Consider the following 25,626-nt stretch of genomic DNA (forward strand, 5'->3'; position numbering starts at 1 on the left):
TCAAATTGCGGACTTTATGCACCCAGAGTTCTTAGCCAACTTGGTAATCTCTATTTACAGATTCTACATTGAAATGTAGAATCTGTAGGCAGGGACGTTGATTTTAGGGACAGCAAGTGTTCTGGTTTCCATTTGTAGTACGCTTGTAGTCCGAGTAATATTGACCAATCACGTATCAGCAGGCTGCAGCGTATGCAGGAAAAACAGTCCATGTGGAGAGCAAAAGCAGGAGGAACATAATGCACCGTAATGACATCTCAGCTCCAATCAGCAGTTATTTGATGATAGCTTCTTATTATTCTCTATAAACAGACATCTGCCTGCTAACAGCTAACAATCTGTCCTAGATCCAAGATATAAATAGAGATGAATTCACTTGACGCTGTGTCGCGAAAGCCTTTCAGCGTCCAGATTTCCCGACCTCCTTGAATGCATCAGAAATGGTCAATCCGACCTCCGTTCAACAAACAAGCATTTTAAAAGTAGTTTTCTTCTCCTCCTGAGGACAGACCTGACAAAGCCTCATTTTGACTTGACTAATCTGCATCATGATGTTATAATTTAGGCAAAGGTAAGACCAATGAATTAAAGTAAATCAGAAGAAAACGGGTTCTTTTTCTGTAAACAAAAGGAAGTTTGGACTGCCCGGGATCAGGCCTAGGAGTTGAGGCTCGTAACCCTTAGCTTGCATGCTAAAATGCTACTGCGACAAGAGTTTTTACAGCAATGCTACAACGACATGTTGTGTGGATGATTGTGAGTGTTGATAAATAATTAAAGTTAGCTTTCTTTAAGGTAGCTTTGGGTTAAAATGCTGATGATCAGTGTGATTAGCTAAAGGTGTTTCAGGTCTGTTTAGATGTCAGTCTTCTCATGGCTCTAGTAGGATGTTCGGAGACTAAGTCAGAGACAAAGAGAGGAATTACATAATTGAAATAAAATAACAATTTGAATAAACGGCTGTGATATGTTTTATTACTTTATACTGTTGGTAAAGAAAAGGTGGTAAACGCTATATTGTATTTTCTTATTGTATTGAATGACTGAAGGCTTTTTTCTGCTCTCTTATGAACCTGTGATTAACTTACAACTTACAGATATTGTTCTGTATTGTTCCATGAATACAAAAATACATCAGTAGGGATGTTTAAGGTGTAAACAGATGTTAAAATCAATTTTTAATCTAACGAACCTGTGGATATACCTTCTTTCGTCCTACATGAACATTTGGCAGGACTTGCATGAGTATCCACTGTACTGACTGTAATAACAACAGAGTATGTAAGTCTACTGGAAAGTAGAACATAATCACTTCCTTATTCCAGGTCCCAAACATATGCACATATAGAACTCAGTAACACCCTCCAGTGTCCATGTTTGGAACTACAGTGCACTTCAGAAATGCTCCTCACCTCCTCAAGGAGTCATTGGGCAATAAAACCACATGTCCACCATAGAGTGAATTAAATTAATAGTATAAGGATGGAGCCGAGTCTTAGCTTTGCTTTTGCTGATTGTTATTCTTCAAGGACTCCAGCAAGCTCTTGATCCTCTCACTGGCCGGCTCTCGTCTCCTTTTCTTGCGACCTTTGATCCCTGCAACCTGGGAGGGCAGGAGGAGGGTAGCAAGTCCCCAAGGTGTGCTAGTGCTGGCTCCTGTAGCACCTTTGGGTTTTTTCATTTCACTCTGCTGGAGCAGCCAGGAGCTCTCCTGACACAAAGCCACGAAGCGTTCTAGCTGTGTGGCGTTGACGTTCTTGCTGACGTTAAGAGAGGTTTCAAACGGGTTCTGGATGTGCAGGGGGGATATCTCCGGCTTGCTCTGCTCTTTGCCCTGCAGAGAAAGTAGGGGACAATTCTGTCAGTTAAATACACATTCCTGAGCAGCAGCAGCAGCCATAAGGCCTGCATGTACAGTATGTTATGGTCCATCTATCTCATTGGTCATGGTTTTAGCACTTTGCAGCTGTATCTGCGGCACTTAGAGTAAAGTAAATTAAGTAGAGTGTGTAAACTGAAACACCTCTCTGCATGCTAGAGGACGGGAGCGGATGAGGCTTGGACAGGGATCTTGTAGAAAATTGTTGACTTGAGTTGAGAAAGTGAGAATAAATCAAGCGCAATAAAATAATGACATGAATTTGATATGAAAACCTGCTATGCATGCCAAGATTTTAGCAGTGGAAGCATGCCTCTGTCTTGCACTCATGGCCTTCAAATGAACCATTAACACGTGGGTCAGAGAGAAGTCAAGAACCTTCCAGGGTGCTTTGCATGCCGTATCCTGCCTAAAGCCTGACAGTAAGAGGGGCAGGAGTGATAAAGGGGTGGAGTTGTGGGGAACAGAAGATGGCAACATAAAGCCATCAGTCAGAGGAGGGGAGTGAACCAGAGAATTGTTGCTCAGTAAAGCAGATTTATGGCTGTTGCTCCTCTGGTGAAAGCCTATAGGTATGGGTCATGGCCACCGTCTACCTGCAGGCTTCCACTGCTGTGTCAAACCTGATATTAGTCTCATATATTAGGCTGCAGGGTCCTTCTTTCCCACAGGCATCAATTCATTATTCTGCAAGCACCAGCAAGTGCCACCAGAGCGTGAACAACTACTTCATCAAGTAAATTTCTGAGGGCAAAAGAAAAAGCTGATAAATAGGATGTTATTAAAAGGGCCAGTTCGCCGATTTTCAACCTCAGTCCTATCATGCTGTTATGGGGGGCTAATGCCATTATGGTAGGAAGAGGCCTCCGATGTCATGTCTCGTTTAAAATGGTCATGTTTGAAATGTAGACTGCAGACCTGAGGATTTTTTAAGACGATCCACCGGCATATTCTCGTCATATTTCAGATTCTGTACCGATCTGAGCCGTTGCCTGCAGTGTAAACGGTAGTATTTCACTCCAGCGTCTCTCGCTGGGTAGTTCCCTTCATAGGGAGGGGCGCAATGAACGCTGGGTGTTGTAGGAATGTAGAATGGGCCAAACCACAAGCTGTTTGTACAACTATCTCCACAGCTATGGCGCCAATTTCAAATATTATTGCTTCTATCGATTACAGAGAACACCAGCTTTGACTGACAGTCTCCTTTAAATATTGCAAATTTTATAAGGTAGCTTAATTAACTATCCTGATGTAGGGAGCACAAATTAGCCTTTAATAATCCTGTTTATATTACCTTTGAGAGAAAGCATGACTTAGAAACCAATTTTGGCTTGATCTTTTCTCTTACAAGAACTTAATGTCCCATCATGGAAGGTGTTTCTGTGCCTGGTGCATTAAAAAGTATTACACAGGCACAGACAGGTTATAAAGTCATATGAGTGCCATAAAATGTGATTTATAGGAATAAGTAAGTAAATAGTGAAAAGGTGTTTTATGTATATGCATGAAATTATTTCATGCGTAATGATACAAAGAAATAATTGAACAAATACATTTGAAAGTAGATATTTTAAAAATCTAATTTATTTTAATTATTAGCCTTCATATTTAAAAATGTTACTTTACTCTTTATTCTCTTCTTCATTCCTCTTTGTATGTCTACAATTATTTTTTTCTCTTTGACAGATTTATTCTGTTTTATGACTCCGCAGAGTGCGGGTCCAAATAGAATAAATATGTGTTTGTTTACACGTAGCCTGATGGAGCTCTTAATTGGGATCCTAGCTCAAGGGCGCCGGGCCTGTGGGGCCGACATCAATCACATATGACAAGGACAGCTGTCATCTGTGTGTGTGGGAAGACGCCATCAACCGAACGCTGCCTTTATTACCAACAGATTTCTCTGCTGGAGCTCAGCTCTGAAGCTGGGAGCGAAACTTAAAAGGAGGCTGAACTGGGTTTCCTTCAGTGTGGAAGCTCTTTCTGAAAAGACTTTTTCTTTATGATCGAGTTTCTCAGTGATGCCACGGATAGATTCTAAAACCAGATTAGAATCCGACCAAGCATGATGTGATTGATGGACCATTTTTATCTTTTCAATGCTTTTACTAATAAACATATCTGAGAATTACAAAATCAAGTTTAGGCCAGTATTCACTTCTTCTAAAATAAAGCACATAAAACACTGTGATTGGGATCCTCTAAATGGGTTGCCTTAAAGACCAGTGCTCTACAAACAAAGTAACATACAGTCTTTCAAAATTCTATCACAACAAATCTTTCCATTTCTGGAACAACAAGCTAATATTGACCCTGCCTGGTTTATTGGTTCAGCTTATTAGTGAGGATGATATTGCAGTTTCAGTCAGTGCTCTGCTGCAAGGTCCACAAGAAAGAGACTAAAGCCCTGTTAAGACGTGGAAAGTTGCTGGCTTCATCCATCTGTTAGAGTGATGGCTTTTTGGTGACTTTAATGTTCCTTCAATGTCCTTATGGCTTCAATCAGACAGTTTCATACTGTGCTACAATGTGCACATAATATTTGACACCCGGTGTACAAAAGGAGGTTTAAAACCTTTTGTTATAACAGAAGAAATGTGTTTTTGGAAAGCTACAAGCTGGCACTAGGGCTGGGAATCAGTGCTGGTCATTCTTTTTGGAATTGACCGAATTAAGACCGTACCAAGTATTGTAGAAACTGCCACCGTCAAACCATACCTGTATTGGATCCTTTTGTACCAAGATCTAGTAAAAAAAGGTGTCTGGCTTCAGCTAGGCTGCACGATTATGGCCAGAATGATAATCAAGGTTATTCTGATCAATATTGAGATCACCATTATTGACTAATTTTAGGGACAACATTGTTTTAATGTACTTTCACATGTAAACAAACAAAGCACTGCTTTCATGTACAAATTTTGCATTGGTAATTTCAGTCTTTGGGAGTGGGGTTGATATGGTGTCGCGCAGTACAGAGTCGCAAATATGGATGTCTGACTTGACACTGAGGACGAGCAGTAGCGACGTTATTCCTCTTGGCCGTAATACACTCATCATGCTGCACTTTGTGCTGTTTTTTCAGCTGGTTTGACAAGTTAGTTGTGTTGCTTTGCGGTGCAGACACAGGTTTCATGCATGCATGCATGCATTTATTTTTTCTTGCTTAACATCACTTGCCCTAAAGCCAAAATACCCCCAAACAACCGATGGCGAGCTGTTTCGGGGGGACCCGTGCTTCGGTTTAACAAGTGACTTGCTCTCTTCCTCTTAAAAACAAAAAACAAAGAGGCATTCACAAGGACAGCTATTTATTCTCTTCCCGTTTAAAACAGCTGCTGTAACTGCGACAACCACAGATGTGTGCAGCTGAAAGTCACCAGTTCACATGGTTACTCACTGAACCGAAACACCGCTCTGTCGTTTGTTAGTTTAGGAGGCACTTGATCTGATGTGCAGCAGAGTTTTCTACGGGCAGAGCATTTTACACGTCAATCTATTATTTAATCACGGGTAAACCTTCTTCAATTAAATGTGAGATGTGAGATGCCAGCAGCTACAACCGATATAGTGTATCGTTCGGTGAAGTCCAGTATGTTGTATTTGGCAGTTTAAATGTATTTGTATTTAAACAAGGAGGAGTGATGGCAGCATTTTATGCAACTAGTAGCGTCCAATCACAGGTTGGATATGGAGTTAAGCAGGAAAAAAGATAGCAAATGACGTACTCTATTGTTACAGGTGTCACTTTAGGGATACTGGTTGATTTTAACTGGTATTGGGATGTTTTTATTAGATACCAAGGTTTATCTGAAAGTCATCATAAAGCATCATTAGGTGAGTATTCTGTAGGTTCGTCACTTTGAGCATCCTCTTTCACATTGTCATCTAAGGAATTGTTATTATAAAAAAGTAAATAGATGAGGTGAATTTGATAACCATACATACCTTTCTGATATTAAGGGAAAACCTGTTGAATGCAAAGGTGCTGTAGAACTCAAAGAACTCGCACAGCAGTTGCTCTGAGACAAAGTGAGAAAAGTCGAGTTAAATGCTGACAGAAACATCGGTATGAATCAAAGTGAATTGTGGCCCTGCAGCCCTGATTCCACGCTCTCCTGCTCACCCAGTGTTTCTGTGTTGCTCTGGAGCTGGATCTTGCTGAAGTCGCTGACAAACGTGCAGTCGTTCCCCTCAATCACACTCTTGTCCGCGGGACCTTGTGGGAGGAAAGCGGGGATACAAGGTAAATGACTGGCTTAACAGGTCTATGAGCGCCATAAACAAGACACAGATGGATGGTGACGGAGCTTTCGAGGAGAGGAAACAGACAGACACAGAGGGAAGGAGAGAGAGAAGGAGCGTGTACATGTGCGTGTTTGAAAGCAGAGGATCATGTCCTTGCTTGGCTGGTTTACTTCTCCACCAATGCCCTTGTTTCTGATCTCCTTCACCACAATCAAGCTGCTGCTGGTGGTGTGTGTCTGTGTGTGTTACACCACTGTCTAAATAGCTGCCTGTGCTTTAGCTTGTGTGTCTGGAGGAGGCGGGGTCATCGACCTTCCCAGAGTGATGGGCCTTTTATTGTCCTGTAAGCACTCTGTGTGATAGAGTCTGCGCTAAACTCGGGTTGAGACGGGAGGAGGTGGGTGGGGGCTTGGGCTTGGGGTAGATTGCTTTTGGAAGGCAATTATCAGGCAGCCAAGGTGACAGAGAGAGAGGAAGGAGACAGAGACGGAGGAGCTGCAGTGAACTTGCAGGCAGACTGGTGGTTCACATTCGGGACAGATTTATACATGGTAATAACAAGGGAAGACACGCTCTTAAGTTATCTACAGAGCTAAAATGGAAACCACTGGGATAGTTGGATTAAAAAATAACAACTGTAGACACTCTGAAATGTTGATGAAGGACATGCTTGGCACTCTTGGTTGGTAGCTGGGTCATATTTGGCATTAAAGGAGCAATACGTCCCTGGGAAAAGCCACCATGATCGCCCGAAGCAATAATATTTGAAATTGGCGACATAGCTGTGGAGAAAGTCGTACAAACAGCTTGTGGTTTCGCCCGTTCTACATTCCTACAACACCCAGCATGCATTGCGCCCCTCTGAAAGGAACAGCCCAGTGAGAGAGGCTGGAGTGAAATACTACTGTTTTCCAGTCAAGGACATTGATCGCTGCAGGCAACGACTTAGAGCGGTACAGAATCCTAAATATGACGAGAATATGTCTAAAAAACTCTTCAGGTCTACAGTCTACATTTCAAACATGATGATTTTGAACGAGACATGACATTGGAGGTGGGCGCCCTAGATTAAGGAAGTGTAGTTTAGCGAGCTCCATGGCCTCCGTCAGATGTTTTACATAGTCTGGTGGAGGTTTTCCAGGGCCCATTGGAGAAGTGGATAGCATCCTCCAAAGGCACAGAGCGAAATAGCATTTTTTTTCCTACTATAATGGCATTAGCTCCATAATAGCATGACAGGACTGAGGTTGAAAATCAGCTGCTATTGGCAATATTTTTATTTAAACAATCATGGACAGGTCGAAGAAGCATAAAGACAGAGCGCAACACGTCATACTCTTTAAATCAGGCCCTCCAGGGAGGAAAACAATCAGTGCCACATTATGCAGCCAAGAGTTGAAATGCTAAAAAAATAGCCTGTAGCTACCTAAAAAAGTCAATGAATTATTATATGAAAGATTATAATTCTGGGACATTTTTGCCTTAATGCCACTGGGAACACAGAAGAGAAACAGGAAATGTGGGGGAGAGAGAGAGAAGGGATGACATGCAGAAAATGGCCCGGGCTGCAATCTCAGTTTTTGGTACATTATTGAAGCATTTGTTAACAAGCTACACCTCATAGAGACTTGTGTGAAAAGAGGCCAGAAAACATCACTTTTGCAAACAAAAATGTCTTGAGAACTCCATGGCTAAATTAATAAGTCTGATTACTGATTGGTTTCTGTGTCTGATGTGGTAATGTAATAAATGGTCAGTTGGTTGTTCAAAACAAGGAGGGAGTGAAAAGTGGAGCTTAGTGGTACCTGCCAGGTCCCTGAGGTGGTCCAGAGTGGGGATGATGGGAGGACTCCTCTTCTGCAGGAAGAATAACACCATGACTGTGAGGGAGAAGTTTGTGATCCAGGCGCCGGGGATGCTGCTGGTGATGCCGTGAGCTCTGGCCCAGCAGCGCACAGTGAACACCAGGGAGCGCACACGCGGGTCCAGCTCTCCGTACAGGTAGAGCAGCTCCGTGCTCTTCATCGCCACCCTGTGGAGAACATACCGTATTACTGCTACATGTTTTGTTGTGGTTATTCATTTAAGCGTAGGCTCGTGTTGACTTCTGACACAAGTGCAGGCCGAACACTTCATTTCTGAGCTTGTTCTTTTGTCTACAATTACTGCAAGGAATTCTGTTTTCTGCTCCGAGCCTCCAAACAGAAAACCCTGCCATCCAAGAAGGCAAAATGCACATGACCTACTTGTCCTTGTTGATTCTTTAAAACTGATGTAAAGTTTTTGGATTAGTCACTGGGCTACCTTCACATCATTACATGTTTTAGTATGTCTGTCCTTATGAATAATGGACATTGAGATGGACATAGGAGAATAACATTCGCTCTTTACCAAGAGCATACACACCCCTCTATACTTTTGTTCAGAATATATTTCTAGAAAGCATCAGTATAAAACACTTAATACTAATCCAGGACTTTTTGGGTTGTTCCGCCCTTAAGTGACTGTACTTCTGCATTATTTAACATTATGACTAAACCATTGAGAATCCTTTGACAGTTTCTTGTGGGGAGTGAATTCTTTGAAATCCCACTACATGGGCTAAAGTTAATTCTTAATGATAGGAACACCACATGCAGGATATTTTTCTAGGGTTTGTTACCAGTCCCCAGGTAACACAAACCTTTACACTGTAAATGGGGACTCATTAAGAAAGTGTGAACATTATTTTGGGATTTGTTTGGATTAAGTTTTCTTTCAAATTACTCAATAAAAATCAAAAGGACACTAAAACTAAGGAACATTTTTAAGTGTTTTAGATGTGATTTAGTGATGTTGTCTTAATGCATGCTGCCACTATTTACTCACTAACTATATCTAACATTTTGTGTACCACAGTGCACTCTGATTTCTAACCTAATCTGTTTCAGGTTCTCATCATTGTATGCTTTATGATTGGTAGGCTAGCCATCATTAAATCTGTATCAATCTCGGATCCCATCTGCAAAAGTCTGACAACGATATAGCCTCTGGACACAGCGGTCAACATGCCAGGCGTGTAGCCAGCGGTTAGCGATAAACGACTTCAGTCAAGACTTCCTGTTCCGCGTGCTGCATTGTTTACAGAAAATGAAACAATTTTTTCTTGTGACTTTAATGGCTCTGAAGTTTGCTGAAATAACAACATCATGATGCAGATTAGTAACAAGTCAAAATGAAGCTTTGACAGGTCTGTCCTCAAGAGGAGAAGAAAACTACTTTTAAATGCTCGTTTGTTGAGGTTGGATCGATCATTTCTGATGCATTCAAGGAAGTCGGGAAATCTGAACACTGAACGGCTTTTGTGACACAGCATCAGGAAATTTGTCTCAAGTTGAATTTTAGATCTAGAACAGATTGTGAGCTGAACTTGCTGCAGATGTCTGTTTATAGAGATTAATAAGAAGCTAAATCATCGCCAGGTGACGCTGATGGGAGCTGGGATGTCATTACAGCGGATTACGTTCCGCCTTCTTTTGCTCTCCACAGTTTTTCCCGCATACGCCGCAGCCTGCTGATACGTGATTGGTCAATATTACTCGGACTACAAGCGTAGTTCAAACAGAAACAAGAACACTTGCCGTCCCTAAAATCCATGTCCCTGCCTTCCTTCTACATTTCTGTGTAGAATCTGTAAATACAAATTAAATCTATATAAATAACTTAATCTGCAAATTTGTTTGTGTACAAAAAGGCCTTACTGCAAGAATAAATTATCAAGAGTGCATCTATATAATAGATATAATATAATCTCCTCATTCAGTTTCCAGCTACACTTGACTATTTGAATTCCCCAACAGGTTCCAATGGTTTGCACCCAACTCAGAAATATTAACTCTCAAACATTGGTCCCTGGACTTTAAATAATGTGCAGAGCACTGTGCATGTAAATCATTTAGTCCCCTTGGAAAAATCCAAGGCCCTGACAGAAGTCCATGTAACTGAGAAGTGCAATTGCCTTATTTGAGCTGAATTTAATCTTTTCCTTCTGAATATCCTGTCTGAATTCTGTGTTGTGGTTTATTTGTATTCAAATAAATTGTTTGTTGAAGGCCTTTAATTAGACATGATGCTTACAGAACAATAAGATAAAAAGTGTCCTGACAAAGAGCGGTTAGAACAGAAACATTTGCATATTTTGAACACCTACTTGATAACAATTCTTCACCGCCTTCTGAGCACTGAGAATAAAATGCTGTGTGTTGAATGTGAAACATAAGCGAAACTAAAAACACAGCGATACCACCACTAGAGAGCAGCCTTCAGCCAGTCACACTGAGCTGTGGTTAGTTTTCTTTTGCACACACACACACACACACACGAGAGGCAGGAAAGTGCTTTGCTTCAAAGATCTCAGCATTATTGTAGAAAAGTCCCCCTCACCTCCACCCACAGAAGACAGTTCAACTTTATTTCCTTCGAAACTGCTGTGTGGTTTTCTGTACGTTAGCAGGCGTGTGCGTGTCGGAGTTATACCATCAGCAGCGACCACAGTATGTTTAAGGTTGAAAGGGAAGAAGTGAAACACAAACAAGCCCCCTTTTTGGCCCTACTGTTCAGTTTCACTGTGGCATGCAACTGAAATATCACAGCACTTCCTGCCAGAATCAGGTTTCTGTTCGGGGCTTTTGCAATGCCAGTGAGGCCAAAACAATATTCAGGACAACAGAAAAGTTGCAGTTTCTGTGAAGCAAGAGGCCCATGACGAACTTGAACTGACATTTCAACACATTACCCCTTGACTACACGAAACTGACCCATTCTCTTAATGTGCACAGTATGTTGAATACCTGTTGTTAGCTGTGAGGTCACACTGAAAACCAGAGGCCTGGTGAGCGAAGCGGACCAGAGGACATCGTGCATTGAGGATCTTCTGCACCCCCACACACCCAGGTCCGAACTGGTCCACACACTCCCCAATGACTGACAGGATGCTCTGAGTGACGGCTCGCTCTGAATTGGCCCTCTTCAGCTGGTAGTCCAGGAGCAGGCCTGATTTTGGCTGCAACACAGAGCGTTTAGAGATGTTAAATGATGCTAAATCTCTATAGATATGGTATTTAAAGCACTTCTTATTAAACAATGACATAATTAGGTTGCCAAATTGCAAATGCACTATTTTGCGCCAAGTATCCCTTGATGGAACAAAAAAATAAGCTTTGAAGTGTTGAAAATTCCTACAATTTAAGAAGTCGTCAAATGTCTTATTCTAAGTGACCGACAGTCCAAAACCCAGAGATATTTAGTTTGCAAATGTGCTTATAATGCTTAAAATATTTATCAGTTATCAAAATAGCTGAAAACTTAATTCACCGAATGTTACATGTCCGTAACTGTGTCCGTAGCTGTGTCCCATCAATAAGATGCATACATGTAGGTGTACACAGACATTTGACGTGTTCACTGGCAATATTGGTCACAATTATTACTATAATTATTACTTCCTATGAAGACGTATTTGTACTTTTACAACTGTGTTTTACTATATTATCATTTATTATCCGTTTCTACAGTAATCTCCAGTTTGTCACAGGGGGAGTTATTGTTGTTGACAAATGCATGTATACACTCTTTTATCTGCTGCAAGTAAAGCTAAATTTTAGTACGATATAAACTATTTAAATATATACACAAAGTGGAGTGTTACTATGATTGCACTAGTTGTTATGAAATGTATATAGTCTCCTCTTTTGGTGCATGTCACGTCAAGTTATAATCTCGAGGATCTCAGATCTGTTCTCTCGCGGCACCTTACGGCGATAAACGGTAGTTACGGGGGTACACCTCCTTCATATCCAGACGTCTATGGTTGGTTCCCTTTGTAACGGTTGTAACTCTTGATTTTCCTCACTGACGGTTGCTTTCCTTTTTAGACTGTTTGCCTTCATCTGATCGTCGAGTTTGTTTCTTTTTCTTTGGATTTTCACTTATTTTTGTTCTTATTTTTATTTTTGTTTGTTCAGCCATAGTGGATTACTGTTTACTCGCAGCACTTGCAGAGAGCGGAAAAGCAGCCGCTTTGCGCCGCCTACCCTCTCTGGCAGACCAACCACTGCTGGCTGATGGAAACCGCGTGACCAACTGGGCGCCGCTTGGGATTTTTTACGCGAATGACGCCACAGACACCCTCATTCGGCGACAGATAGTGACTTAACAGATATTTATTTACATGAAAATCTCAGAGATTTTTACTTTAACAATATATAATAATGGAGTGACACCAGGCAACAGTAACTGACTTATGTAAATTATAAACCAATATAATGTTCATCTACTCAAGGAATTAAAAATTTCAAAGAGTAAAAAATAATTGTAGTAAAAAGTATCTGAGCGTGTCTGTATCATTCTTTGCTCGAAACAGCTGTCTTCAGTTTCACCCTGCAGCGTGGGGCCACTCAGAACAGAAATGGTGGCGACTGACCACAGAAACTGGTCATTGCTTTGCTTTTTAGTGCGAAGGCTTACTTGTTGCTGTTGGAAAGATATGCTGCATTATGTCTTAATTATGACCAATTAGTAAGTTAGTTTTATTAAGTTAGTATGTTATTGTTATTAATCAAACATTATTCTGTAAACTAATAATATTAACTAAATCTGCCTGTTAGCTGGTAGTTTGGCATTCACAAATCATTCTCATTTAGACACCTTGTAATAGATAACCCCAACCCCCTGCTATTACCATCTTTGCTCTTCTCCCACTGATGCTATCAAGGTCCAGAAACATGTCCAGGTCACAGCCCAGCTTTCCAAAGCCGTTCACCGATGAGCCAAATGGCTTGATGGTGCATTCTGGGAAATAAGCAGCAGCAATGTCCTTGAGCAAAGAGCAGACAAGGAAGCGCAGTCGGCTATTCTCTTCTGTTAGCTGATAAGCTTCTGTCAGGGAGGTTACCTGTTGGTCTATCTGAGGTGAAATGAGGAGAAAGGTCAACACAATCATTGAGGTATATACCAGATTTTGCCTTTAGGGCATCTACTGAAATTGATACGACTTCAAAATTAAATCTAAGTCACCCGATTAGTTTTTCCACTTACACTTTCTTCTCTGGACAGTTTCTGTATGAGCTCATTGATGGGAATGGTAGTTTGTGGTTGGCATAGCTGGCCTGACTGCTGGTTTGATGAGTCAGCAGAGCCTATGTTCCTCAGTGACAGCAGTCTTGATTTAAAAGGCACCAGGGATTCATGGTTGACACTGGGGATGCCTGCATCTTTAAGTAAAGAGGCAACACTTTCCTGGTTCGCATATTCTACGACTGCATACATGCCCTGGAGATGAACATCAAAACACAAAGTTTAATCATCCACCTCAATCATTTTAGGAAAGTGAAGTTTGTTATATGTGCACCTTAAATTGAAAAAAAATGTTGCAAAATAATACTTTTTAAAGAGTTTTACTTACATAGCTTTCATAAAAGAAGTATTTCTTGATATCTCCATGTCGGGATAAAAACGTGACAAACTTTTTCTCATTGGTTCTGGAGAGGCAGCTGATGAGAACAGATCTATCTGCCTGTTCTTGTCTCTTCGCCTGGGCAGCATAAAAAGATTTAAGTCCATCCGTTTCATCTGACAAAACAAATAGGATACTGAAGTAGAGATGTATGTATTATAGCTGTATATCTTGGTGTAATAAGAGCAAATTTGTTGTCATAGAAACTTTGCAGCACCAGCTTTGAAAAGACTTCAGCCCTGTTAGTTCCAGGTGTGGCCCAAGAACTCAACGCCAAACTGACAATTTTACAGGTAGAAGCAGTGTTTGGCAAATGTCATATATCACATACGTAAGTTTCATTAAGAACGCTTAAATTCGGCATGTATGGCATTCACAAAGCAGCACTATTTAAAACCAAATTTGATCTGTAATCACTGAAACCGTTTTTGACTAGATTTACTAAACATGGACTCTACAATGAAAAAACTAATGGCCGAACTCCTAATGATGTCTTGAATTATGGATTTTTTTCAAGAAATATGCTACGCATTTTGAACACAAACCAAGGCCACCTAAAATTTAACGATTTCTGAATGAAGTTTGGAACGACGTTAACAACGAGATGCAGTATTGTGTCGGGGCTACTAGTACGCTTAGTTGGTCCATTTTGAGCAAGAAATACTAACCAGTTTCGTCTTTGCGAAGTGCTTCACCTTGCGCAGGAACGATGTTTGTTCCGACATTTCTGTGAATTAATTTATCGACTTTCTGTAGGTACTTCACAAGGCTGCCCCTTCCCCTCATATGTAACCTGCACACTGCAAAGGAGGACGCCATTGCTGCTGCGAAAAGAACAGAAATGCGCATGAGCATAGCCCTGTCTACGGCAACTGAGAGGTACCAAACTGGACAAATTGTGCTTAGAAATAATATAGGCGAAAATTTTAACATAAATGTTTACTGTCCTTGTTAGCGGTCACATTTAACTTTTATTTTAATTTCATCTTTTGAATCAGGCCAAAAGCATAAGTCCAATATACAATGTACTCAAACGTCTTTTTAAAAAAATATATATATATGAAGACTTTATTTCGAGCCACTACAAAATTATATTTCCCACAGGAAAACACCCAACGATTCCGTGGAAGGTGATGTCCTGTGTTTCAGCAAGACAGCCACATGAAATTTGTTTTTCATCTGCGAAAACAGGAGAAAGGGAAAACGAAACCTACGGAGAGTAAAGCGTAGCCACCTGACATTAACGCACGCACCTCCCACGCGCTGATCGCATGCACTTCCTCTGTTTACTTCCTTCCAAGCACAGTCCGACCTCCGCGAGTCAGTCAACCAGCGACGGAGACGCACAATGGAGAGACGATAATCCTGTAAAGCTTCTGACTCCAAGGAAGAGGTACTGCATGTTTTTGAAATTTCTTTATCTCATGTGACGTTATCCATAATAACATGAAGGCTTACATGTGTTTTATACATTGGTTATAAGCTCTGTATAACATCGTGTTCATTACTATATTTTTTCCATCTGGCCTACATGTATTGTGATTGGGCATTTTTAGACTGCGATTAAAATTAGTATATATTCGTAGCTTTTTTGTTCAATTTACACACGTCTTTTGTTGGCAGGGAAACCCCAGTCTCGAAAAATGACAGATGTTTTCTGTGCTGTAACATTTTGCAATGACTTCTAATGAGCTTTTTCACAAACTGATTATCAGCAGTTAGTGTTTTACAGATGTCAAATAACGTCTAAGCTTCCCTGGGGGCTTCCCAGCTTTACTGTGAAACTCCCTTCATTTGCTTGGAAAACAGTCTGTTAAGCCCCTCCCAGTTCGCTGAACCAAAGCTTCATGCTTCAGTGAAGTGTCACTCTGTATCCTGTGTTCCAGATGAGCTAATCACTTACGGGATCTCTTGCAACTCTGAACCAAATAGAGAAATGTCCATAAACTGACCCCCTCATGTTTCATTTTAGAGCAAGCAGCAGAAGTCAAGCTTCAAGATGGATTACAAATATGATAATGGAGTAGAACTGCTGTTGGCTCACATGAATATAGAAGACATCATCAACGCTGCAGAGAGACTGTACAAGCTTGAGGAGGTGGAAGAAGTAGAAAGGTTGTCATTTGAGGAGGAAGAACTCTCCCAGGAGGAGATGGATGAGAACGAGGAGGCGGCGGACTCAGAGGGCTCTGGGGGTCAGCAGGAGGATTATGAGGTCAATGGTGGTGTTCGCTACGGGACGGTGACAGACCTCCTGTCCTTTGTTAACCTGCTCTCTAGCATGCAGACAACAACCCTGCAGAACCTGCCTAAGGAGATGGGAGTCCTGCTGAACAAGGTGAGAAGCACTGCAATAATAAGAACAGAATTTTTGCATGCATCAAAGTCAGTTTTGTTTATATGATCAGCCCTCAAAGAACCTGAAGAATTTTCTCTTTTTTTTTTTACTTTATGTTGTTTGCAGAAGTACATGGCTGTGAAAAAAGGCCACTACCAGATCAACAAGGATGTGGTCCTCTTTCCATGGAAATTGACCTACAAGAATCACGGCTCTGGCCTCGTGCCCAAAGGCTCATTTGGGAAAGTCCACTTGGCTCAGGACACCACCACGAGAAAAAGAATGGCTTGCAAACTGGTAAGCCCTGCTGAGCAAAGACTGGAATCTAGAAACAATCTGTGCTGACTTCTCGAAACTGCTGCTCTGTTGGTGCCAAATAACGCACCTGCCAAGTACTATTTGTTCTCACAGAGGCTAGTCCTGTGTTTGTTGAGTGAATGTGAATGTCAACATGACATTTAGTGTGTTTTTCTTTTGAGTAAAAGAGGAACAGTGCACTTTAAAGAAGAACAGATGTTTTTTCTAGAAAACTTACAAAATAGGCCAAGATGAATGCAAGAATGGATATTTAATAACCCCACGTGAGAGGGGGCTACGTGACAGTGTGTTTACTCTTTCTCACATGGAAGGTTTTGACAAATGACGAAGGTATAGTTTCCTTCCTAGTCAGGTGTTGGTGGTGGCAAGCAGATTGCTTTGTTGACACAGTGTTCTGTGCACACTGTTAACACCCAGAGGGTGTATTGGAACTAGTTTGTTTGCTCCGTTTCTTAGTTACAATAGATTTCCTGCTTTTGAGGTGATAGTGTCATTAATTAATCTTCATTCAAAATCTGGTCCATCATGTAACAGACATGCTTTAATGGAATAGTTTAGGACAAGTGCTTTGTTCCCTTGGTTGGAATTAGATGAGAAGATACTGTTCTCTCTTGTGTAAGCTTAACTTACAGAAAAACCGAAAGCACGGGAAAACAGCCAGACCAGCATCCCTTAAACCACAAATTATAGTTTTTACATTAAATGTTTGTGTACAGATTTAACAAAAAACATGTTCATAAGTGAGCTTTAGAGGTGTACCTTCAGACAGAGCTCAGCTAGCTGATTGAGTCTGATTTCAGTGTTATGTTAAACTAAGCTAATTAGCTGCTGCAGCTAATGATCGCATCTTGACAAGACAGATGAGAGCTGTGGAAAGGGTTCAGAGGCTGCAGGCTGAGAGGCCACTGACTTAAAGTAATAATCTTGAAGATTTTCATGAAAGGAAATGTCTGTTAAGTCACTATCTATGGCTGAATAAGGTAACACAATGGTGACTGAGCCTATGGCCCACTGATGAAAGCTTTTGCATTTGCAGTATATAGTATTATTACAGACATTGAGACTGTCAGTTTGAGCTTACCAGACACAAATAAAATGATATATTAGAAAACTACTGACTGGAAATGTCCGGGTGACATCCTAGGATTATTTACAATTAAAGTCTTACAGGTTAAACATGAGGCTCATGTTGGCTTATATAGGAGTTTGGTGTTTAGATGAGATGGAAAAAAGAGAGAAATGACTAGTTTAAAGTACAGAGTGAGGGACAGCCCTGCATATACTAGAAAGATGATTCAGACTTGTGAAGATGCATTTATTTACATCTCAGCATTAATCTCCTAGATCCCTATGGAGAACTTCAAAGCAGCCGACGTGGAGTTTCAGGCCCGTTTCCGCCATGAGAACATCGCTGAACTCTTCGGTGCTCTGCTCTGGGACCAGAACGTCCACCTGTTCATGGAGGCCGGAGAGGGCGGCTCTGTCTTGGAGAAGCTGGACAGCTGTGGGCCCATGAGGGAGTTCGAGATCATCTGGGTGACCAAACAAGTCCTGCGGGGCCTGGAGTACCTGCACTCACACAAAGTCATCCACCACGACATTAAACGTAAGATCAAAAGAAAGGCATTGTTTTTCACCTGTTGAGTGTTTTTAGGGGGGTTGTACTGCATGGCGCCATGTAGTACAAATAGGTCAGGAAATTATGAAATGTCAGTTTTAATCATTTTACGTCAAAGCCAAGCCACAGATAGATGCAACTTTTGCTGAGCGTGTAAAGCACCAAGAAGGAAAGAGGTGAATTATTCAAGACAACAGAAATCTGAGATTGAGATTCTTACACACACACTTGAGGGAGTGTTCAAAGGTATCCAGGTCACACTGACAAAAAAATCTGGCAGCTAATTACTTAAATTACAAGAAGACGTGATGGTTACTGTAGGTGGGGCTCAGCTGAGGTTAGATGTGAGGTAGTTTCACGGTGGTGAGACCACAGTAACGCTGCGGGCATCAAAGCATTCTCCAGAGCTGTGCGTCTGCCTCATGGCCTGAAGGCTGTTTGGTGTCTGGAAATTCCAGCCTTCCTCTTCTCATGTTCTATCTGGGTTAATTGAGGGTCCAGAGAGGCAAGTGACTAACGACCATGGCCAGACTGGCCCTGTGACATGCTGCTGTGGTTCTTTGTGTTTCCTGCCTGCGATCAAAATATGTCATTAAACCTCTGAGTGTTTTTTAAGAGTAAGGATGAGACTTTTCACAAAAGACTTGCCCTCAAATTATCTGTCAAATTCCTTTGCTTAAAGCATGAGACATGCCTGAATTCTTCTTGGGAGGCTTCAGTGCTCTTTTTCCAGTTGCAATCAGTGCAAACACAGCACAAGCTAGCTCAAGTATCTTTGATATGTCACTTCATTTGACCTCAATACCAAACTGCACAGCAATGCCAGTGTCTCTGTAAAATGTGTAAATTACAACTGTTATTTCTATGTTTTCTTTAGCCAGTAACATCGTCCTGATGTCAGATAAGGCAGTGCTGGTGGACTTTGGCCTCACAGTGCAGATGACAGAGGATATATACACTCCCAGAGACCTGAGAGGAACAGAGGTAAGAAGAGTCTTAAAGCACTATTTGCACAGGAATAGTATTACCTCGGGAGGGGACCTCATGCGACTTAGAAATTGACCACCCCCCTCCTTGTTTCTTACTGCGCATTCGCACATGATAAGCCAAGTCTGTGTTTTAAAGACTGATATGATATAAACATATACGTACTAATATGATGTCAAGGCTAACATTCACTATTAATAGGCTACCACTAAACATAACTGTTTTGCCTTTTGATTGATTTAAACTTGCTCCTACTGAAAGCACCAAAAATGCCAAATGTCAAAGCTTTTTGTCTATCATTGCCAGCCAAACCGCCGTACTTTTCTTTTTCTGCCTCTTGGGAAGAGTCCCGCAGATGACTCTGCAATAATCACAAATTACAAAAGGTCCCTAGGTAATGGCAGTCCCATGCAAATAGGGCTCTACAGGCTGCTACTGTAAGTTTGTAATGAATGCAGAGACCTAGTGTGTCTTGCTTTCATGTAATTGCTTTGTCCAATCAATGTTTGGGCTGATGATTTGTGTGCTTTTCCTACAAGAGGCAGCACTCTTTAGTCACGTCTCAGGCTAGACTTCCCCATGGTCTGAAAAACCTAAGACTTGTCGGCACTTGTCTCTGTCGTTTCCAAAATAATTATAGAAAGTCAATGATTGGCAAGTGTTTCTGCAGAGCAGTCAGTGCACTCAATGACTTTTAACAATGCTAATAATAGTCTGCTGATGCTCGGGCTTCTCAGTGCAGATGTAATTAGCATTTGTGGAAAATGCAAGGATTAATTCAAAAGATTTCCCACAAGGCTTTTTTCCCATCATGTATCTGTCTAGCTTTCCCATGTATTGGCCTGTTTGTTTGTCAGTGTGCACAGGTCTGTGAACATGCACCCTGGGCCTCTCATGGCTTGGCTTGTGGAAAGTCCCAGGGCAGGCAACCAGCAGTAATAATAAGAGAGACAGCGCAAGCAGATACACTGGGCTGCTCGGGCTAACATTAACATGGGAAATCAGGCTGGAAATTCCAGCAGAGAAAGACATGGTAGTGCGTTTACTTTTCACACTCCAGAGTCGACCTCTCCTTACCCTGACACACACCAACAGCATGGGTCCAGAGTTTGAAACGGAAACACCACTTTCAGCTTGATGCCATTTCCTCTTTGTTGTGAAGCACTGGTTAATCTTCAGTTATATCTGAATTTTATTTGAATTGGAGAACAATAAAAGAGGAACTTCTTAACACCTCTAACATCCTCTGCAGCCCCACTGTATCTGATTCATGTCACGTTATACTTTGTTCGTTTAGATGTACATGAGTCCAGAGGTTGTTCTGTGTCGAGGACACAGCACCAAGACAGACATCTACAGCCTGGGCACCACCATCATCCACATGCAGACTGGGAGCCCTCCATGGGTCCAGAGATACCCACGCACCGCCTACCCATCTTACCTTTACATTGTAAGTGCTGTACATTTTTTTATGCACAATGGTCATTGGTTGGTCCATTAGTTCATAACCTTTGTCCATAATGAAATATACCTGAATATTAGACTGACTGCAAAGACAATTAACCCCCAAATTCATGGACCCCAGAGGATGAAGCTTTTTTTGCAAAACAATTCCTATGATTTCTCATCTAAGACAAATGAGTTAATTTTGAGGGGGAAAGGCACATCTTTGAAAATTGATTTCACCTAAACTTCTTCATATACATGTAAATGCTTGGACTGCAGCTTCAGATTGGTTTTCTTTGCATATAGAATTACACCCTAACAAAGCCACTAGCATTGCTTTTTGCACCAGACCTCCATGCAGCCAAAGTATTTTGTGTCTTGCTGCATTTGAAAAAGTGACACACTTTTCTATGACATTGTTCCGGTCTTCCCCAGCCTAGATTATCACAAGATAAAAAAGACTTAACCTGACTGATCACAGCGTGTGATCTATGGCCCATTTAGTCAGACACTACTTCTGTTTTTTAAAGGTTTTCCATTACATGGGTTCTTTGCTTTCAAAAGGTCCCGTTTCTGTTTTTGAAATGACTATTAGCTCTTTTGATTTAGAGTATTACTCACTTCCTCTTGAAACTGCTGTCATGGAGAAGTAATGTTCTGTCTCTTCTACAGACCGAGCCTTGCTATGTTTGCTTGTTTCCTTTTTACCAAAGCTAAACTTGTTTTAAAAGCTGCTGATTACAATGAAACGGGGTCACGGCTGCTGGATGAGTTCTACATAACCTGTTGTTTTTGGTTTAATTGGAATTGCATATTTTCCCTTATCTCACTTCCAACAGATCCACAAGCAGGCCCCCCCTCTGGAAGACATACCGGAGGACTGCAGCCTGGCCATCCGCTCCTTCCTGGAGCGAGCCATGGAGAGGAACCCTGCCCTGCGGAGCTCAGCAACTGAGCTTTTAAAGGATGAGGCCATCAACCCACCCAGGGAGGATCAACCGCGCTGCTGGAGCCTTGACTCTGCTCTGGAGGAGGCCAACCACACCATGCTGCGGCAGCAGAGCCAGCATCCCGACACCACACAGGGTAAGGACCTGGCTGTTGAAGATAATTTGGTACCAATGATCAAAGATAAGGTACATAATCTAAACATGTACTCCTCTCTTTCTATAGAATCTTCTCTGTATTCTGAAGACTCTGGTCACATGAGGAGGAAGGGATCCCTGTACATTGACCTGGGGGCCTTGTCAGGTTACTCTAAACTGGTGACAGGGCCCCCCACCTCAGAATATGGCTAGCAGCGGACCCCAGCTCAATATAAATGAAGCTGAACTTTTTTCAAAGTATGGCTCACTCTCCATTATTGAAGGACTGATAGATATTTGAGAGAGGAGAACAGCTCATTAATGGACTGCAATTGTTTACAAGAGACCTGTAATTGAAAATGGACAACACTGCAGGACAGTGGTTGTAAGAGATGCATTGTGTATTATAAACTGTAAACTAATGTACAAGCTATTTTTCAATGTGTTAGTAATCAAATTTTTCTTATACAACAAAGTCTAAATATGTTATTGTAGCACTAAAATATGTAAGCTATCTGTTAAGGCATGTGTGCACAACGCAAACATGTATGATATATAGTTCTTTATGGACTTCCTCTTGTTAATTCTTGTGGAATTTTACTAGTATCATGATGCTATGCAAATGCAACTTCTATGGAATGCATGTGAGATCTGATTTGTGTTCTGTACATCCAGTGAGATGAGGCTTGCTGTGCTTTTTAGAGCTTCGCTGATCAGGTATTTTTGAGGCTGATACTGAAGAATACATCGATTACAGATTATAGCAGCAAATATAGGAAATATTAAACTTGGAATGAAAGTTGACCTTTAATTGTTGATAGTGCACTGATGTTGCATTGCTGCTTTACGGCAATTTATATGATGACATATTTCAAAATCATCCTAAGCATTGTTTTTTAAATATGTTGTGTAAAAAAGTTTTCAAAGGCACACCCTGGAAAACATGTACACCGATACCAATATATATGTGATTGGCCTGAATAAGTGCTTTTCAGTAAAAAAACAAAACGACTGTGTTAATTCTGTTTTCTTTAGTATTGAGCCTTTAAACTGCCAAAAATTAAAATGTGTCCGTTATTAAGCAATAAATGCAATAAAATAAAAAGCCTATATTGTCTATACGTCTATATTGTAAAAAATGCTCAACCCCTTATGTTTTGGGAACATTGGCACACAGCTTGTATATGGCACCATCTCTACCAAACAAGCATTAATCTTTGCGGAACTTCTAGCTTTAAAACTGTGAGCAAAGATTTGGTATTTAAAATGACAACCATGACCACTGATTAGTGTTAATGGAACATGAAGAGTTTTGTTTGTTACTTAGGGAACATGGTTTTGCGGTGGAGAGTGGGTGGGTAAAAAAAAAGAAATAAGATTCAGCCAAGTGGAACATGTTGCATCTTTTCTGCATCCCTTTTTCTTATCATTTGTTAAACACGGTGGTTTACATGAAAGGGTGTTGATATTAAATTGCCTAAAACTTCAAAATTTGTTGAACTACAATCAAAAACACAGAATTCAAAATGATTTTATAATTTATATACACTGGAAAAGCATGACGTATATTAAGTTCATTATTCTAATTATGATCTTCTCTTCATAATTTTGTATTTTTGAGTACAACTTTCAACGAAGGAATTTTAATTGAGGAAGAACGTGTAAAGAAGTAGAATCTAAAAGCTCCACCACTGCACTTTGATTTGAAGTCAGCCATCCAAAGTACTGCTTTGGGACGCTCTAACTACCCCACGAGAAGGAAAATACTGCACGACTGATAATGTTGCTGCTTCATAGAGTTGGCTTATTCTAGAACATGTCAGCAGAAAGACCAATTAAAGGGTGAAAAACCCCAAAACAACATTTCATTGGAAGCTAATTAGACTGGGCTTTTCTGGATTCCCACGCTCGAGACTATATCACACAGATAAGCCATAAATGAGTTTAAGCAAAGGCCTCTTCCTTCCTACCTTTAAATGTATCTACTAATGATTTTGCATCAGGGGAACCCAAGCGTTTGAAAAGTGTGAAGAGTTTTTCTCCTATTTGTTTCCAAGGCCTACTCTTCCTCTTTCTAAAAGCATGACATGTGAGTGGGCGTGAAGCTCTGTCCGCTGTTAAGGCTCTAGCCTCAGAGTCAAATCTGAAAGCGGTAGCTTCGACAGTGATCTTCAATGGTTTTCCAATGACTGCCAAAGACGAATACCACCATCTGCTGGTATTGCATATAAAACATGTGCTTGTACTTCTTGCTCTTGAATGAATTACCTAACATTTTATCCCCTTTTTGTTATTTAACATATATAAAGAACTTTTTAATCAGATTAATCCCCGATTTATGAATCGCACAGGCCAAAGTCCTCCTGCAGATACAAGTTTTTAGCTCATAATTCAGCAGATAATCACAACCCCCACAATGCACTATTTAAATGTACATGTTACTTTATGCTCCCCGTTTGCTTTTGTTGCCATGGCTGCGGTTGTTGTGCTTCTGTCTTCAGTCAGCTTGCTTCCCCATTGGCTATTGTTTCGTTCCACGTGACAATCCACAGACTGCCTGCTCGGATGTCATCGTAGTTCCCCCCACATAACAGGATAACGGATCGTAAATATTGAACGTTTAATATTTAACGTTTAATATTTATTTATTTGAAATCGGGGGCAGCCACGACGGCCTTCTGAGCAGATTGGGGGAAGTTAAATCACTCTTGACATCCCTCACACCACAGGAACATCTGGCAAGATCATCTTTAGAACCATCAAAAAATCAGGACTTTGCTTTCGATTGTCGGAAGAGGGAATCGGGCCCAAAATTGAGGCCCGATTATCTTGTAGTGTGTACCCCGCTTTAGAAAACCACTGACAAGATTATCTTTTTTGTCTCTTTGATCCTGAAGACAGCTGCAGAATTATGAAAGCATCAGACCACTTCCTGGGAGCAACATTGGCACCAAGTATCACACAGTCAAGAAAAACAAGTTAAAACCAATTAAACTATAACATAACATTGCTTTAATGGACCATTAACATTTCGGCTATTTTTAGATTTTTTTTAAATAAGCATTATTATTATAAGAATTTCAATAAATTTGGAAGAATTTGGAACATTTTCAGGTTGATAAAACATAACAAATCTACAGACTGACTCTGATCCTTACCAGTCTTCTCTCTAAACAAACTCTGGCCTCTAGTGTCCAAACCAGCTCATAACACCCCCCATTATTGGCCTGACATGCCATTAAGCTATGATAAAGCGTAGAAATAATCCTTGATGTTTCTTCATTATATGCCTTGACCATTAGTTCCACCACTGGGTTCTCTTCTTCTGATGCCTCCCTGTTAATCCTTAATCCTTCGGTTGTGATATTCTCTCAATTGAAAATATCTAAACAAGTCTTGATTTCTTGGAGCAAACCTGTCCTTCAAGTCTTGAAAACTCACCATTTTTAGGAACAGTACATTAAAGCAATTCTTACCTTTCTGGCATTTTTACACTTTTCTTTTGTAATCATAAAATGCTCCTAATAAGCGTATAGCACAATAAAATGTAAAAGAAATCCACTAGGCGTTGAAACTCATCAATATTTAATTCTCATATATTTCTGATAAAAGTCTGACCAATCATTTTATTCGGTCCGAGTAAATTGATTTGCCGAGCTTCCTGTCTGTCATCCGTCGCCGCGTCCCTCCCAGTTGCACCGCTCTCATGGCTCGCAAGTTGCGCGCCTCTCTGGCAGAGCAGTGGAGCGGTGAGAGAGAGCAAGGAACGGAGAACTGACAATGACTGACCAAGGCAAGCCGCCACTTCCATCATCAGCTGCCCCCACAGAGAAAATTATCAGATCAAAGAAGACTATTTCACAAAAAGCTGCCATAAAGAAAGAGCTTGATGCGGCAAGAGGCAAGATTCGAGTCAACATCGGCTCTGCTTTCCAGCAATGGAGGAGGCTAATGCAGCTTCATCCGGAGCTAAAAAGAGATGAGATGGTCGTGGAGTTTCTGCTGGACAGGTACTTTTAGTTTGCCTAATCCTAGAACACAACATTACATGTGATAACATCAGTTACCAGTTACTATCGTTCTGTATTATTATGTTATTTGTGCAGGGAAATTTAGCCTAGCGTTAGCGCCTGTGTGCAAGATTAACTGGTGGTTGGATTGACTGGTGATAGTACGGCAGATGTGTTGTGGGCGTGGCCTTTTAGGACCCCACGTCTA

At 41.1% G+C, this 25,626-nt stretch overlaps 2 protein-coding genes across 3 annotated transcripts; one reads left to right on the top strand and one right to left on the bottom strand.

Annotated features, from left to right (window-relative positions):
- Positions 1 to 1,106: 1,106 nt before the first annotated feature.
- Positions 1,107 to 14,471, bottom strand: mtpap (mitochondrial poly(A) polymerase). Of its 2 annotated transcripts, none has more exons than XM_069667633.1 (9): positions 14,285 to 14,471; positions 13,566 to 13,732; positions 13,199 to 13,432; positions 12,843 to 13,067; positions 10,954 to 11,165; positions 7,930 to 8,156; positions 6,003 to 6,095; positions 5,825 to 5,898; positions 1,107 to 1,834 (listed from the first exon to the last, which is right to left on the bottom strand). In XM_069667633.1, the coding sequence occupies exons 1-9, from the start codon at positions 14,469 to 14,471 to the stop codon at positions 1,496 to 1,498; spliced, it is 1,758 nt and encodes a 585-aa protein (XP_069523734.1). In that variant the 3' UTR covers positions 1,107 to 1,495. The 2 variants fall into 2 exon arrangements, with proteins under 2 accessions (XP_069523734.1, XP_069523735.1); XM_069667634.1 differs by having other exon boundaries at positions 13,566 to 13,694; positions 14,285 to 14,392.
- Positions 14,472 to 14,938: 467 nt separating this feature from the next.
- map3k8 (mitogen-activated protein kinase kinase kinase 8) lies at positions 14,939 to 22,524 on the top strand. The gene is made up of 8 exons (XM_069667532.1): positions 14,939 to 15,009; positions 15,589 to 15,954; positions 16,081 to 16,251; positions 17,617 to 17,878; positions 18,768 to 18,874; positions 20,175 to 20,327; positions 21,163 to 21,409; positions 21,497 to 22,524. The coding sequence occupies exons 2-8, from the start codon at positions 15,616 to 15,618 to the stop codon at positions 21,619 to 21,621; spliced, it is 1,404 nt and encodes a 467-aa protein (XP_069523633.1). The 5' UTR covers positions 14,939 to 15,009; positions 15,589 to 15,615; the 3' UTR covers positions 21,622 to 22,524.
- Positions 22,525 to 25,626: the final 3,102 nt, after the last annotated feature.

Source organism: Semicossyphus pulcher, unplaced genomic scaffold (genome assembly GCF_022749685.1).
Source record: "Semicossyphus pulcher isolate SPU_LCO1_2020_fin unplaced genomic scaffold, fSemPul1.0.p SCAF_18, whole genome shotgun sequence".
Taxonomy (NCBI): Eukaryota; Metazoa; Chordata; class Actinopteri; order Labriformes; family Labridae; genus Semicossyphus; species Semicossyphus pulcher.

Bases quoted from the DNA above. Each gene is read 5' to 3' on its own strand.
- mtpap (XM_069667633.1), bottom strand. From the start codon at position 14,471: ATGCTCATGCGCATTTCTGTTCTTTTCGCAGCAGCAATGGCGTCCTCC. The intron at 13,433-13,565 runs GTAAGTAAAACT...GTTCATCTCCAG, and splicing joins ACTTCTTTTATGAAAGCTAT to GGCATGTATGCAGTCGTAGA. The intron at 11,166-12,842 runs GTAATAGCAGGG...TCTGTGTTGCAG, and splicing joins GTGGGAGAAGAGCAAAGATG to CCAAAATCAGGCCTGCTCCT.
- map3k8 (XM_069667532.1), top strand. From the start codon at position 15,616: ATGGATTACAAATATGATAATGGAGTAGAACTGCTGTTGGCTCACATG. The intron at 15,955-16,080 runs GTGAGAAGCACT...TGTTGTTTGCAG, and splicing joins TGGGAGTCCTGCTGAACAAG to AAGTACATGGCTGTGAAAAA. The intron at 20,328-21,162 runs GTAAGTGCTGTA...CACTTCCAACAG, and splicing joins ACCCATCTTACCTTTACATT to ATCCACAAGCAGGCCCCCCC.